Here is a 17,591-nt window from a genome sequence, read left to right on the forward strand (position 1 = left end):
TGAAAGTCTTTTAAGTATTTTAAGCAAGAGAATAATATGATTCAATTTGTATTTTTAAAAAATCACACTGATGGTGGAATCTACTATATGCCAGGTGTATAATGTTAGGTACTGGAAATGAAAAGTTGATAGTACACAGTCTATCCCTTGAAGAGATTGCAATCTATTTAGGAGGCAGAGAAGCAAAGAAAAAATATTGATGTGATAGGGATATCCATGAGTTCAGTGAAAGCAGAGAGGCACTAGCTTGGTGTGGGTTTGTGGTGCAGAGGATATATGTTCTTTTAGCAGCTAGTGTATAGTGATGAAGTCATTAAAATGACTTTAGTGACTAATCTTTGGGACTTAAACTAGCTTTTTATCACATTTCAGAGTTCAGAGATTATATAATATGGTTATGTTGTGTTAGCCTTGTGTAGTGAGTCTGTCATATTTGTCTTTTGCTAGGTTAGAAGAACAAGATAGGCATTTGACTCATGAAATAGATTTTTCTTTGTGAATTCTGATACCATATATATCTCTTCTTTGTATTTACATAAGTATACAACTTGTACAACTAAGGAAGTATAAGGAAAGAATATTTTTCCCGTATGTACATAAATTGATTGTTTCCCGTTGAAATTTTTAAAAAATTTTATCAGTTCTGCTGATGGTAACTGATTGCTTCCTTTTCTAGGTAAAATGAAGAATGATGACTCTAATAAAGAAAACTCTTCAGAGATGGACTATTTAGAAAATGCTACTGTGATAGATGAATCTGCATTGACACCTGAGCAGAGGCTAGGCTTGAAACAAGCAGAAGAACGCTTAGAAAGAGATCACATCTTTCGACTTGAAAAAGTATACTATGTCATTTTAGTTATTTGGAGGATGATGGATGTTTTATAACTTTTCTTTGCAAGCACAGCTCTTTTTATTTATCTTCTTTTATTGCTCAGGCAGAGGTAGCATTCATTTTTCCTAACTTCCCTCTTTCCTTTCTTCTCTCTTTTCTTCTCTCCCTTTGTTCAGCAAATCCTTGTATCTGTGAGTCTGAATTCATTCATTCTTTCTAGAGGTCAACAAACTATGGCTTATCTTCTTGTTTTTTTCCTTTCGTTTGTGTGCTTTGTGTTTTTAAAATTGTGTAAAGTAAACCTAGTCCCTTGTTTTTGTAAGCCAAATTGTATTGGTATATAGCCATGCTGTTTGTTTACCCATTTGTGGCTGGTTTCATGCTACCATGGCAGAGTTGAATTGAGTAGTTAGTTACTCCAGAGAACATTATAGCTTGCAGAGCATAAAATATTTACTGTTTACTAAAGCATAAAATATTTACCAAAATATTACTTTGTCCCTTTACAGAAGTTTGCTGACCTCCGATTTATTCACTCAGCAGTAGATACTGAGTGCTTCTTATGTTCTCAGTACTATGCTGGGCACTGGGATATATTGATGAAAATGGCAGTTGGTGAATTAGAAGTGAACAGTCCATTTGGAATGACAGAAATAAATGAGCAAATATTATATAGTACGCTTTCTCCTTTTCTCCATCTCCCATATTTACTGAATATCTCTTATGTATTAGGAATTGTTCTAGCCATTGGTATCTTTTTCCTGTATACTAATTAAATTCTTAACCTAGAAATACACATTCCTAGCCTTAATAAAAAACATTTGCTAGGTATTGAAGGAAAGAATCATAGATCAGCCTGTTCACAAATAGATACTTGGGATATTTGTGAGCATGTATATAAGGTAATATAGGTCATGATTCTTGATAAATAAGAAAGGGGAGAAAGAAATGGTATAATTTTGTAGAGTTTAGAAAAATGAGGTCATATCTAAATTGAGGATGCAATCCTGGGTTATTAATAGATCTTATAACAGAGTGGTCACCCTAAGAAAATAGAAATGAATATCTAGGGGTAGAGGCCCATAATGTAAGGAGAATTTAGGTTGTATAGTTAGTCTCCCAAGGTGCTAGTTAGAAGGAAGTCTTTTTTGCAATTTGCTCTTTTACATAGTTCTCTCTTTCCTCACTTTCTCTTCCCTATGTCTTGGAGTTAGTTATTCTGGGTGTGTGTTTTGTTAAGGTAAATATTTAGTGCTTTTCATGTGCCATGATCTGGTGATAAAAAGTTGAATTGGGGCCTATGTGGAACATTAATTAATTAATTAAAAGATGTTATTTATTTAATTGACAGAGACAGTGAGAGAGGGAACATAAGCAGGGGGAGTGAGAGAGGGAGAAGCAGGCTTCCTGCCAAGCAAGGACCCCAGTGCAGGGCCTCATCCCAGAACCTGGGGATCATGACATGAGCTGAAGGCAGACGCTTAACAACTGAGCCACCCAGGTGCCTTGTGTGGCATTTTTAAAAACATGTTACTGGTTTTCTGGTTTACTAATTAGAGAAAAACATATAAGAGATAATAGTAATAATAGCAGTATTGTTTGAAATCTTAGACAAAAGAGTGGCCAACTTGAATGGGAGTATGGAAGCATCAATTTGGAGAATGCTTTATAAGCAGGTGACATTGGAACTGAGTCTGAAGGAGTATCTGTAGGAGTTGACTAGGTGAATTGGGGGAGTCTGGTGCATTAGGTGAATTATATGGCGTGTGAAAAAGAAATGTGAAAAATGTGTTTTAAGAAAAATAGTAGGACTGGATGGGATAGGATGTAAAGCAGGAAAGATCAGTTCTTGGGAGAAGAAAGAAATTAAGGTAGAAATAGATGTTTGATAGTGGTAGGAAAGAATGCAGGGGGTAAAAGAAAAGCTTAGAAGCATAGAACAAAAACATTTGCTGTTTGAGTTTATTTGAATTTAAGCAGCAATGATACAAAATGAGTGTGCCAGTACTAGCATAGATGTCTATAATCTCTTTTCTTCCTGGCACTTCTTTGTTTCTCATGTCCTCTAAAACCTCTTACTTTCAATTTAGTGTACTCTTAATTAATATTTTTCTTTATCAACTTTAGACATTCATTAAGAATATTCTTAAATACTTGCTTTTGATTTTATCAGTTCTTGGGTTCACAGTATACCCATACATTATCTGATTGATGAGTAAAGATGTAGATTTTTATTTTATTTATTTATTTATTTTTTAAAAAGATTTTATTTATTTATTTGACAGAGGGAGATCACAAGTAGGCAGAGAGGCAGGCAGAGAGAGAGAGAGGAGGAAGCCGACTCCCTGCTGAGCAGAGAGCCCGATGCGGGACTCGATCCCAGGACCCTGAGATCATGACCTGAGCCGAAGGCCGCGGCTTAACTCACTGAGCCACCCAGGCGCCCAAGATGTAGATTTTTAAACTGTACCAGAGAAGGAAAGAATCTAAGCTATTAGGTCAGAAGGGTAAATTTCCCTGTAGTTAGTGTTAAATGTTGACTAGGAAATACTTGGAATTTCCATGCCCAGCAATCTTTATTCTAGTTCTTCTGCAGAAACTTTTTTTTTTTTTTTTAAGATTTTATTTGTTTATTTGACAGACAGAGATCACAAGTAGGCAGAGAGGCAGGCAATTAAGAGGAGGAAGCAGGCTCCATGCTGAGCAGAGAGCCTGATTCCAGGCTTGATCCCAGGACCCTGGAAATCATGGCTTGAGTCAAAGGCAGAGGCTTTAACCCACCGAGCCACCCAGGCGCCCCTCTTTTGCAGAAACTTTAAAGAAGATTTATTAATGTCTGTGTTTAATAGTAAAATAAAACATAACTATATAATGAAGGAATTTTAAAACATTTTTCGTGTGTCTCTTCTATGAAACTAGAAGCTTCATGATGTCATGAAAACATTTTTCTTCCATTTGCTACTGTGCTTAATATAGTTCCTTGCACATGGTAGTTGGTTATTAATAAGAGGTAGTTTCCTTAGTATATAGGTAAGTATAAGTGTATAGGTTTTGGAGTGACTTAGTCTGCCTTTGTCACTTACTGCTTGGGTAACATTAGATAAGTTACTTAATCTCTTTAAACCTCAGTTTCTTCCTCATTAAAATCGAGTTGATAAAAATAACACCTAGCTCATTGTTTAAGGATTAGGTATGATAAATACAAGTAAAAGTTCTTCGTATAGTGTCTGGTGTGTATTAAGCGATAAAGATCAACTACTTGTAGAATTGAATTATTTTACCACTAGAGCAATTTTTATTATTTCATTTTAAGGTTATAGAAGCAGTTTTCAGTGTTTGAGATTTTTTTTTTTTAAAAGATTTTATTTATTTATTTGACAGAGAGAGATCACAAGTAGGCAGAGAGGCAGGCAGAGAGAGGAGGAAGCAAGCTCCCTGCTGAGCAGAGAGCCCCATGCGGGACTCGATCCCAGGACCCTGAGATCATGACCTGAGCCGAAGGCAGCGGCTTAACCCACTGAGCCACCCAGGTGCCCCTGTTTGAGAGTTTTTTAAAGATTTTATTTATTTGACAGAGACAGAGACAGCAAGAGAGGGGAACACAAGCAGGGAAAGTGAGAGCGGGAGAAGCAGGCTTCCTCTGTGCGGAGCAGAGAGTCCAATGTGGGGCTTGAACCCAGAACCCTGGGATCATGACTTGAGCTAAAGGCAGATGCTTAACGATGGAGTCACCCAGGTGCCCCAGTGTTCGAGATTTAATCCAAGGTCAATAGAGATGTCATCACAAGCCTTTTGACTCCCCATTTATGTTAAAACAAACTTTTCTTACAAAAAAGAATCCAGACAAGTCCTTGTCTGCTAATATTTTACAGTTGAAAAACGTTTATGATGAGTTTTTCTTGATTCCCTTAGTGACCTCATCAATATTCATAGCTTTAAGTGTTCTGTATTTATGTTTTCAATTCCTCAGTCCTGACCCTTGCCACTTTCACCACTCTTCTTGAACCAGGCCAGTATCATCTCTTGTCTAGATCATTGCAGTATGCTTGTAATGGCAATACGTTCTTCCTGCTTCTGTTCTTAAAGAAATTAGGAAGGCAAGGATCCTTTTAAAATATAGATGAAAACTTAATTTTCTGCTCAAAAACTTTCAGTGTCTTTGCCTCATGCTTGGAATAAAAACCAGAGTCCTTTCAAGGGGCCCTGTGACCTGGCCCTCCTTACCACTCAGTGCCAGTCACATATTAGGCTTTTTGCAGGGTCTCAGACATATTAGCATATTCCTTTCTGAAGGCCTTAGCTTAACATTTCCTTCTACTTGGAATATCTCTTCCCAAATACTCACATAGTTTAATCCTTCACTTCCTTTCAATTATTTTATCAGTAAGGTATTTATTTATTTATTTATTTTTTTGTAAAGGTTTTATTTTTATTTACTTGACAAGACAGATCACAGGTAGGCAGAGAGAGAAGAGGAAGCAGGCTCTCTGCTGAGTAGAGAGCCCAATGTGGGGCTCTATCCCAGGACTCTGGGATCACAACCTGAAGGCAGCCGCTTAACCAAGTGAGCCACCCAGGCATTCCAGTGATGATCCTTTTTAAAAAAGTAGTTAACACCCCTGCACCATATTCCTACTTATCTCTGGATTTCTTTACTACATGTATCTGTATATTAGAAGTAAATTGTTAAGGACAGTTTTGTTTATGCTATATATCCCTCCTTCCTAGACAAATGTTTGACATTTGTTATGAGCTCAGAAAATATTTAGGGAATTAAGTATTAGTTGTGGTTAGAAACTAAGAGGTAGGAGTCCCTGCAAGGGCTTAATTAATTCCTCAATAAGGACAGATTTGAAAGAGTTTTTTTATGGTTTTTTGTTTTTAAGTTTTTATTTAAATTCCAGTTCGTTAATATACAGTATAATATTAGTTTCAGGTATACAGTAGAGCGATTGAACACTTCTGTACATCACTAGGTGCTTATCACAACAAGTGTACTCCTTGATCCCCATCACTATTTAACCCATCCCCTCACCCACCTATCTCCTGGTAACCATCAGTTTGTTCTCTTGATAAATTTGGTTTCTTGGTTTGCCTCTCTTTTTTTAACCTTAACTCATTTGTTTTTGTTTAAGTTCCACATGTCAGTGGAATCATACTATATTTGTCTTTCTCTGACTGACCTATATCATTTAGCGTAATGTTCTCTAGTTCCATCCGTGTTATTGTGAAGGGATAAAGAATTTTTATACTACAAATTGAAATGACAGAATTGAGCTGAATTTTCCTTTTTGCTTATTGTTTTGGACAAAATTATTTAAGTTTTGAGATGTAGTTGCTTTGCCAGTAAAATGGGGAATCATAAAGTTGAAGGTTATACATACTTTATAAATGATGGCTGTATTTATTTTTAGTCTGTGGTAGGACTCTTGCTAAATTTGGAGCCGGTTTCTCCATTTGAAGAAAATCAATATTATGAAGTTAGAGAATCCGTCAGGAGTTGCAAGCTACTGAAGATCAATCTGAAATAAAAATTTAAGCATTGTTGGCACCCGCTCCCTCCTGGCCGGGCGCTGGCTCTTCTCCCCATTCTCTTTGGAAGACCCCCAACTAGCCACCCACCCACCCTCCCCAAAACCAGTTTCAATAAATTTATGTTATTTCCATCAAAAAAAAAAAAAATTTAAGCATTGTTGTAATTTCATAAATTGCAGTATAAGGCACTGGAAATAATGTTTTAAAATTCAGTGTGTATTATGCTTTGGTAATTTTTCATTCTATAATCATATGGGTTGAGTTGGCTTCGGGATCAGATATACATGAATTTAAATTGTTCATCTCCTACTTAATATTATATCCTTGTGAAATTTACAGGCTGTATGAGTTTTGTAGAGAATGAAGATAATAGCAATCTAATTGGATTATTAGAGGTATTAAAAAGACAAATTGTGTATGAAGCACCTAACTTAGCACCTGGCACATAATAGGCACTTTGGAATTAGTTAAGTTTTTTTTCTTATTATTTCACGAACAGGTTATTATAAAGTATGACTAAAGTACTATGATAATTTTTATGTGTCATCAGAATTGTTCCCTTTAGAATAGTGGCCTTGAGATTATTCATTTATTTCCATGAGATTGTGATTGAGTGGAATGTTTCCAGAACTAAGCTTTTGGAATATTCCTCCATATTCTTACCTCATATTCTTTTAAAATCTCCTATTTGAGGGTGGATTTTATTTTTTATCAAAAATTCAAGGTTTGAAACCAATTTTTGGGAAAGCATTGGGAAGAAGACTACTAAGACTGCCGTTCTTATCCTACATTGTATTCTAAGGACTATATTAGATAAGTATCAAACATTTAGCATTATTATAGTGTTGTTTGAAATGAGTATATCATCTCTTATGATGACTGTTTTGAAAAGGACAACTATTTCTTGGGGATATAAGTACTGATTTATTAAAAATTTATTCCTTTAATGCTTGTTTTTGTTTCTTATATTTATGTAATTATATCATTCCCATATATAGTCAAGTACTTACTTCTCTGCTTTCTGAAAAAATGCATTTTTTAACTTTTCAGCGCTCACCAGAATATACCAATTGCCGATATCTATGCAAACTTTGCTTAATTCACATTGAAAACATCCAGGGAGCTCATAAACATATAAAGGAGAAACGACATAAGAAAAATATTTTGGTGAGTTCTTTTTTCAAAATATATTGTTTATTTTTCAAATGGCAAAACTCTATCAAATACTTATTTATGAAACTAAAAATGGGGTATTTGTCCTGTTTTACATTAGTAAGTGAAGTGATAGCATTAAAAGCTGTGATTGCCCTTCTTTTATCTTAGGTGGTCAGGAACCTTTTCAGAGCCAGTCTGTTCGTACTAAAGTATGTTGATTCTCAAAGTTAAAATTGTCAGATATAGTTGATAGAGCATATAATTCTTGATCTCATGTTGTGGGTGTAGAGATTACTTAAAAATAAAATCTTAATTAAAAAAAGAACTGCCAAATACAATCAGTCCAACTGATGCTTACTGAATTTTTGTGTAGTAGGTCTAGGCAGTGGTGAATAAGATAGTTGTGGTTCCTACCCTCAGATTTTCTAAAATATTGGTGGAGGCATACACTGAAAAGGAATCTAAGTATATTGAGTTCTATTAAAGGGAGAAATGTGGTGCTAAGGAAGTATACAAGGATATTTTACCTAATCTGCAACAGGGACATTTCTGAGAAAGATACTTGAGTTGAACTTTGAAGTAGTTTGAAATTAAGGCAAAAAGGGGGTACCTAGTTGGTTAAGTGTCTGACACTTGGTTTCAGCTCAGTTCACGAACTCATGGATCGTGGGATTGATTGAGAGTCACCTCTGCGGTCAGCAGGGAATCTGTTTGAAAATTTCTTCCTCTGCCCCCAGTCCAATTTTGTGCATGTGCTCTCTCAAAATGAATAGGTAAATCTTAAAAAGAAAAAAGGAAAAAAGGTGAGTGAGGACATGGCATATGAGGAACAGAAAGAGTCTAGTATGCCTTGGGCAAAGAGAGATAGGAGGAAAATGATGTGAGATGAAGCTAGAGAAGTCCAGACCATGCAGGGCCTTATAATCTTTAGACTGTCAGAATTCATAATTTTCCGTTATTTTTATTAGAACATTTCATAGACATAGGTATGAGTAATGCTTTTAAAAAAGTTATTAGTATTTTAGCCATTTAAGCTTTTCAAAGTGGTAATGTATATTTTTTATGAGGCTGATACATATCTTTTTTTTTTTTTTTTAAAGATTTTATTTATTTTTTGACAGAGAGAGATCACAAGTAGGCAGAGAGACAAGCAGAGAGAAAGAGAGAGAGAGAGAGAGAGAGAGGAGGAAGCAGGCTCCCTGCTGAGCAGACAGCCTGATGTGGGACTCGATCCCAGGACCCTGAGATCATGACCTGAGCTGAAGGCAGAGGCTTAACCCCCTGAGCCACCCAGGTGCCCCAGGCTGATACATATCTTTTTAAAGATATATTTATTTATTTTAGAGAGAGAGAGAGAGAGAGCACAAGTGGGAGGGGCAGAGGAAGAGGGAGAGAGAATCCCAAGCAGGCTCTGTGCTGAGTACAGAGCTCTAGCCCACAACTCTGAGATCACATCCTGAGCCAAAACCAAGGTCTGATGCTCAACCGATTCTGCCACCTAGGCACCCCTCAGAGCGGTAATAGTAATATTATATAATCTCCTACTTATGTAGGAGTGTCTGAGTGTCTACTGTGTATTTTCTCTGAGAAAAATTCTTTGACCTGACCTTCCCAACAAGTCTGGATTAGGTATTCTTTCTCTGTGCTTGCAGAGCTGCTTGATCAGAAAATTGGATATATTGTATTGTGCATGTCTGCTTTCTCTCCTCTTCTAGACTTGAATATCCAATATTCTAGAGGGCAAGTTTCAGTTCTTATTTTTGTTTCTCTATTGCTTAGGACATTGTCTGATAAAGTAGGTGCTCAATATGTCTTTCTTAAAAAAAAAATGAGTGCACTGAAGAAAATCAGGAACTCAGAAGGAAAAGAAATTAATTTTGTAAAACAGATTTTTATTTATTTATTTGACAGAGAGAAACGCAGTAAGAGAGGGAGCACAAGTAGGGGGAGTGAGAGAGGGAGAAGCAGGCTTCCTGCTGCGCAGGGAGCCTGATGCGGGGTTTGATCCCAGGATCCTGGGATCATGACCTGAGCCAAAGGCAGACGCTTAATGACTGAACCACTCAGGTGCCCTAGAAATTAAAATCTTACTAGCATATTATTATTTTAAAGGTTTTATTTATTTATTTGAGAGAGAGAGAGCGTGAGTGGGGAGAGGGTCAGAGGAAGAAGCAGAACTCCCTGCTGACCAGGGAGCCCAACAGGAGACTCCAACCTGGGACTCTAGGATTATGACCTGAGCTGAAGGCAGTTGCTTAACCAACTGACCCACCCAGGTGCCCTATCAGCATATTATTTTGATTTAATTAGAGCTTCAGAAGATTTAACAGGACAAAGACAATTGGTAGTTTATGAGATAACAACTGAAAAAACAAGAAATGTTGAGTGATGCTAATCATTAATTCCAGGAAGCTTGGGGAATTCCACACAAGAAACTTAAAAAGAAAGCTGGTAGACATTATATACATTATAAGGATATTTGAGGACATTACAAAAAAACTGAAAAAAAAAAAACAAAAAACAAAAAAACAAAAACCCTCCTTAAAAGCAGTTGTAGTAGATTTTTGCTTAGTTGAAGTTGTAATAATAATGAGGTTTACCTTTACTCCTGAATAAACCAAAGGAAAAAAGGGATAAAAATAGCTAGCAATGGTTTTCAGGCAGTGAATGGAAAACAAATGAGATTAGTCCAACAATTACTCTATAGTTTGAGAGAGTTTCCATACTGCATTATAGGAAGGGAAACCCTCTACACTCCCAGAGTTGTGGAGATGAACTTGAGTCCAGGGAATCCAGGGTGGCTAGAGTTTGTAGGACAGGATAATAAAAAAGACAAAGTTATACAGAAAGAAATCTATAGATAAAAAGACAGTATCTTCAGAGTATTCAGCATAGTACTGATTGGTACATGCATGTGAGAAAGCTGCCTGAAGCCAGGGAAAGAATCATCTGAAGAAATTAGAATAGTGCTTGATCCTTACATAGGGCTGAGAATAGTACCTTCCCACTATTCAGACTGAAAAACTCGTACTTCATGGGCATTGAGTAGAGTGCCCAACAGGATTTTTTTTCAGGAGTGGGGAATATATAGAAACTAAATGCAGTCTGATCCCAATAAAGACTTTATTTTTATTTTTTTTTAAACTAATTTTTTAAAAAAGATTTTATTTATTTATTTGACAGAGATCACAAGCAGGCAGAGAGGCAGGCAGAAAGAGAGGAAGGGAAGCAGGCTCCCCGCGGAGCAGAGAGCCCAATGTGGGGCTCAATCCCAGGACCCTGGGATCATAACCTGTGCCGAAGGCAGAGACTTTAACCCACTGAGCCACCCAGGTGTCCCCCAACTAAAGAATTTTTAAAGGCAAGACCCAAAAGGACTATTTCCAGGGTTTTATGTTGTTATAGAACAAAGCTTGAGGGTATATTCAGAAATAGAAAATATCTGTCACCACAAAAAGTTCACATTGTCTGGCATTCAAAGATAGTAAGGCCAAAGCAGGAAAATACATACCACAATAAGGAGAAAAATCAGCCAATCAAAACTACCTTGAATTGACAGGAAAGAATTAGCAGAGGAGGACATCAAGGCAGATAGCTATATTCCTGATATTCTAAAAATATAAAGAGACATGGAAGATACAAAAAAGATTAAAGCTGAACTTACAAGAATGAAAACTACAGTGTCTAAGATGAAAAATACACTGAATGGGACTAATGGTAGATTAGACCTTACAAAAGAAAAGGTTAGTGAACTTGAACATATAACAATGGAAAACATCCAAAATGAAATGGAAAGAAAAAAAGAACTTGAAAAAAAGAAAGAAAGGGTCACGTTTGAGCTCTGGGATAATTTTGATAATATGTGTACCAGTTCTGCACATATTTCAGGGCACTGAAGAGTAAGAACTTCCTAATTTCAGTCCATGAGTCCCACATTACTCTCATACCAAAACCAGAAAAAGATTCTACAATAAAAGAAAACTTCAGACTATATGTTCTGGATAGTAATCCCTTATCATATATGTGATTTGCAAATATATTCTCCTTTCTGTGTGTTGCCTTTTTACTCTATTAATAGTGTTGTTTAATGCACAGAATTTTAATTTTTTTTAAAGGTTTTATTTATTTATAATTAGTGAGAGAGCCCAAACAAGCATGAGTAGGGGCAGGGACAGAGGGAAGGTGAGAATCTCAAGCATACTCTGAACTGAGCTCGGAGCCTGATGTGGGACTTGATCCCATGACCCTGAGATCATGATCTGAGCCGAAATCAAGAGTTGGACGCTTAATCCACTGAGCTACCCAAGTGCCCCCCAGAGGTTTACTTTTCATAAATTCCAATTTGTCTGATTTTTTTTATTGTTTGTGGGTTTTTTGTTTCATAGCTAAGAAATCACTGCCAAATCTAGTGTCATGAAGCTTTTTTCTTCTAAGAGTTTATAATTTTTCTCTTACATTTAGGTCTTTGATCCATTTTGAGTTAATTTTTGTATATGGGTGTAAGATAAGGGTCCATTTTGCATGTGGGTATCCAGTTTTCCTTTCACCATTTGTTGAAAAGACAGTCCATTGCCATTGAATGGTTTTGACACCCTTATTAAAAATCATTTGACCATAATGAGTTGGTTATGTGTTTTATTCCTTTGGCCTATACATCTGTCTTTATGCCAGTACCATAATGTCTTGAGTACTATTGCTCTGCATAAGAAGTTTCAAAATCAGGAAATGTGAATTTCTGACTCTTTTCTATTTCAAGATTGTTTTGGTTATTTTGGGTCCCTTGAGATTCCATGTTAATTTTAGGATCAATTTTCCCATTTCTGCAAATAGGGATTAAAGGAATTTTGATGGGATTGCATTGAATCTGTAGATTGCTTTGAGTAGTATTGATATCTTAACAATATTAAGCTTGCCCATCCATGAACATGGGATATCTTTCTGTTTCTTCATGTCTTCTTTCATTTCTTTAAGCAGTGTTTTGTTGTTTTCATTGTACAAGTCATTCATCTCTTTAAGGTAATTTCTAAGTATTTTATTCTTTTGGGGACTGTTTTAAATTGTTTTCGTAATTTCCTTTTCAGATTGATTGTTGTTAGTGTCTAGAAGTGCAACTGTTTTTTTTGTGTTGATGTGTGTCCTGCTACTTTACTGAATTTAGTTCATTAGATCTAATTTTTTGTGTGTGTCTGGCATCTTTAGGGTTTTTTATGTATTAGATTATTATCTGTGAATAGAGATTATTTTATTTCTTCCTGTCCAAGTTCATTGCCTCTCATTGTGGCTAACACTTCTCTAATATATTGAATAGAAGTGGTGAAAATGGGCATTCTTGACTCAATACTGACTGTAGAGGAAAAACTTTCATAGCCTTTAGCCACTAACTGTAATGTAAGCTGTGGTTTTTTCAAATATGTCTTTATTATGTTGAGGTAGTTTCTTTTTATTCCTAGTTCGGTATTTTGTTTTGTTTTGTTTTGTTTTTGACCACAAAAGGATGTTTAATTTTTTTGAATGCTTTTTATGCATTGATCAAGATAAAAATTTTTTTCCTCTCATTTTGTTAAGGTGATGATTACATTGATTATTGTATGTTGAACCATTGTTGCATTCCAAGAATAAATTGTACTTGTCATGATGTATAATCTATTTAATTTGCCGAATTTGGTTTGCTGGTATTCTGTTGAGGATTAATTGAAAGTTTTTTTTTTTTTTAAAGATTTTATTTATTTCTTTGACAGAGACAGATCACAAGTAGGCAGAGAGGCAGGCAGAGAGAGAGGGGGAAGCAGGCTCCCTGCCGAGCAGAGAGCCCGATGAGGGGCTCAATCCCAGGACCCTGAGATCATGATCTGAGCCAAAGGCAGAGGCTTTAACCCACTGAGCCACCCAGGCACCCCTGAAAGTTTTAAAGTAGAAGACTAACTGGTGGAAGTAAGGGGCATAGAATGAAGGGGCAGAGTCTGGAAATAGGAGGCTCATTAGGAGATTCTTCCTTCTTGGGCACTATTTCCCAGCCTAAACTGATTGTTTCCAGAACTTACTTCATCTCTGCAGAACCATTTATTTACTCAGGTGCTTAGGACAAGCACCTTTGATTTATCTCTCTGATTTACACCCCCCATTCAAACCATTAACAAATTGTATAGAATTTACCTTCAAAACATTATGTATTCCCAATTTAGTCATTTGTCACACACACTCTTCTTTCTGTTTGGGCTTTTTTTTCTTCTTCTTCTTCTTCTTCTTTTTGTTTTTGGTAATCTCTGTGCCCAGTGTGGGGCTCAGACTTATGACTTTGAACTCAAGAGTTACATGCTCTACTGACTGAGCCGGCTAGGCCCTCGTACTCTTTCTGTTTTAGTTTGTGCTACCACTGTCTCTCACCTGGACTATTTCCAACTTAGCCCTCCTTCCTGCCCCCATACTATGGTCTGTTATTCTTTATTTATCGGCAAGGATTGTTCTTTTAAAATATGTCATATAATGTTACGTTCTGGTCATAGCCCCTCTTTGGCTTCTCAACTTAGAATAAAATGTAAGTCCTTACCAATTTACTTAAGGTCATATGATATTTAGCTTCCAGTTAACTTTTCAACCTTATCACCTTCTAGTCACCCTTTTGTTAACCCTTTAGCCACATTGACCTCTTCAAATAACATTAGGTACTTTCTTGCCTTAAGTTTCTGAATTTACTGTTCTCTGTATCTGAAATGCTTTTCCCACTGAAATTTAAATGTCTCTCTCTTTCATTTTTAGGTTTCTGCTAAACATTACCTGTTTAGAGGGACCTTCTTTGTCCACTCTATGCTAAAATAATAACCCTTGCCCATCAGTGTGTAGTCGTACCCTGTTTGATTTTCTTCATAGCTTTTCCTGACATGATAGTATACATTTATTTATCTGTTTCTATTTTCTCTAAGTAGAATTAAGTTACATAGGGCAGAGACTTCATTGAGCATACTTATGACAGGATATATGAGGATGATCATTGATAGAAGGATATCAGTGAGACTGTTAGATGGAACAGCATCCTAAAGGAAGTAGGATAGGCTTCTTAATAACATAGGTAGAGGAGTATGTTCATCAACTCTCTTTTATCTTTTTATTTCCATGACAGCTTAGCAATATAATTCAGAGAATTTTTTGGTATTAAGTGTGTAGCTATTAGTACCTATTAGGATGAATCCTAAAAAAATAGACCTTAGAACTTCAGGCACTCATCCAAGATTTAGATTGTAATTAAGATTGCAGAAATATTCACAGAAATTTATAAAAATGAGGTTGTCTTACCCCCTATGTTTGATATAGTTTACCTTTATCTTAGGTAAACTTTATGTTGAGACTAAATATGGTAACACTGAATAAAATTAGAAATAGAGTGAAGTCTTTGTTTAACTATATTATGGGTAGTAGAGAAGAGAGAATAAACTACTTCTGATTTTTAGAATTGTTGAGAGCTGCATGCCTCAAAAAAGTAAGAGAATGTCTCTTGACTGAAATGTGGGGTATAGAAAATGCCATTATTATAACATTAAAGAAATGGTATGATCCCAGTTACGGTAAAAAAATAAAATAAAATAAAGGAAGGGGTGCCTGAATGGCTCAGTTGGTTAAGTGCCTGACTCTTGATTTTGACTTAGGTCATGATCTCAGGGTCCTGGGATTGAGCCCCATCTCGGGCTCTGGGGAGTCTGTATCTCCCTTGGCCCTTCCCCTTTCCTGTTCTCTCTCTCTCAGATAAATAAAATATTAAAAAAAAAAAAAGGAAATCGTATGATATTAGATCGTGGATGATTTTCTTTGTATTTTCCTGTGTTTTATGTAACTTTTGCGATTAGCATGTATTTCTTTAAAAATCAGGAAAAAATTAATCTTTAAAAATTGTATATATATAATTTACTTGGTCCTCTTTAGTTTTTGGTTTAAATTGGCTTTTAGACTTTTAGTGAAATCAAGGGTTTTGGGGAACATTTGGCTTAGCATTGGAGAAAATGAAAGAAATCAATTTTAAATGGTAGGCAATATAACAAATGTGATGAAGTGTCTAGGATATTTTCCTGTGACCATTTAATATGCAGATGAGAGAGGATTCAAGACTTTCTGCTACATCTTTGTTGTAATAAAATTATCCGCGAAATTAACAGCCAAGTGTTGTACTTAAATTATTTTGGCTTTGATGTAGAATTTCAGAATTTATGCAAACAGAAGAACAAATTTTTATTTTTTTAATGTTTAATAGGAACCTGTCCCAAAGCACCCCTCAATCTTCCAATACTTTGTCACAAAGGAAGGGATTTCTGTCTTGTTCACTTCCTTATCCTAGTTATCTTGAATCAGGCATGTAGAAGGTGAATATTTGTTGAGTTAATACATTTGTTTAGTCTTTTATCCTAAGTGTAAGGACATTAAAATAGAAAAGATTTTTTATGGTGTTGTTAAATATTACACTAATAGGAAAAACAGGAAGAAAGTGAGCTTCGTTCTCTGCCACCTCCTACTCCTGGCCACTTGGCTGCTTTAAGTGTTGCAGTTATTGAACTAGCAAAAGAACATGGAATAACAGATGATGACCTCAGAGTCCGTCAGGAAATTGTGGAGGAAATGTCAAAGATTATAACAACGTTTTTACCAGGTACAAATATACTTCATGCTTAATTTTTAAAATCGTACAACTCTTCCCTTTGCTTCCTGTCAGCTTTACTTGTGTAAATTTCTTTGTTTTCCTATCTCTTTGTTTCTCTATCTTAAAAGCAGATGAATTTAATTATTTTTTAAGTGATTTTTTGGAAGGAGATATTTCAGGAAAGGAAAATGGGGAGTTACGAACATAATTTTTGTAATAAGAAAGATTTTTAAAATGTCAGATTCAGGAAAATTTCTTAAAGGTCTTATGTTTAATATTTTTAGTATTTCTGACTTCTGAATGGACATTATAGTTATATTATTTTGAGTATATACATTCTAGCCAGTCATAGAATAAGAGTCTTATTGGCCTGATGGTGGGGAAAAATTAATTTAAGTGGGGTCATTAGAAGTAAAATTTGCACTTTTATTTCTTTTTGACTTTGCTCTTTCTTTATAGAAAGCTTATGTTTTTGGTGTAAGTGAGAGTTGTGCCAGGTTTATTACAGACGTTTATATAAAGATTATATTTGTTTAGCCCTTATTATTTTTTACATCAATATTGAATTTAAATAAATATCTATTAAATAAGACTCATTTCTCAACCACCAAAGGGGTATTGAGCAGTTGACAAATTATGGTTTTATATAGAGCAATTGTGAGATTTTAAGAAAGAATGTAAAATTGAAATTTGGAAATGGAAGACATTTTCATTTCTCTTTCTTATTTCTGTTATAATGTGGTTTTCTATAAAAAAAATTGAATACTAATTTAAATTATATGCAGAAGTAATTTAGTATTGGGGCACCTAGCTGGCTTGGTTGAAAGAACGTGTGTCTCTTGATCTTGGGGTTGTGGGTTAAAGCCCCATGTAGGGTATAGTGATTATTTAAATAACTTAAGATACCTAAAAAAGATGCCTAAAAATTTTATTTTAAAATGCCTAAAAATTTCTATCTTAAAAATAGAAATGAAATTTTTATGATTTTAATGACTTCAGTGACATTCAGATGTTTTGTGAACTTGAAAAGTAGACTTTTATATATACAAATGAGTATGAGCTCACATTTTCTAAGAAACTGCACCTGCCTGCCCCAGTAGTTCCAATCATGTTATTTTTCAACTTGCCCTCTGGTGAGAACCTTTAAAAATTTTTGAAATAATGTATTCGACTGTCCGAAAAAGATGTAGGTTGTATGTTACTATTCCTGTATATTTTGGTCTGTGAATTTCTTCAGAACTACAGGATTTTGTGGGTTTTTTTTTTAATTTTTTAAAAATATTTTATTTATTTGACAGAGTTCACAAGTACGTAGAAAGGCAGGCAGAGAGAGAGAGAGAGGAGGAAGCAGGTTCCCCACTGAGCAGAGAGAGCCCAATGTGGGGCTCGATCCCAGGATGCTGAGATCATGATCTGAGTCGAAGGCAGAGGCTTTAACCCACT

At 35.5% G+C, this 17,591-nt stretch overlaps 1 protein-coding gene across 14 annotated transcripts in view; it reads left to right on the forward strand.

Annotated features, from left to right (window-relative positions):
- The window catches only part of TUT4 (terminal uridylyl transferase 4), a 135,309-nt gene that overhangs the window by 40,235 nt on the left and 77,483 nt on the right, over positions 1-17,591 (forward strand). For all 14 annotated transcript variants that reach the window (XM_032303082.1, XM_032303078.1, XM_032303079.1 and 11 more), the window contains exons 3-5: positions 677-840; positions 7,421-7,537; positions 15,980-16,157. In XM_032303082.1, coding sequence (XP_032158973.1) covers positions 677-840; positions 7,421-7,537; positions 15,980-16,157 — 459 coding nt within the window. The remainder of the gene's footprint in view (positions 1-676; positions 841-7,420; positions 7,538-15,979; positions 16,158-17,591) is intronic.

This window comes from Mustela erminea, chromosome 10, assembly GCF_009829155.1.
Source record: "Mustela erminea isolate mMusErm1 chromosome 10, mMusErm1.Pri, whole genome shotgun sequence".
NCBI classification, from domain to species: Eukaryota; Metazoa; Chordata; class Mammalia; order Carnivora; family Mustelidae; genus Mustela; species Mustela erminea.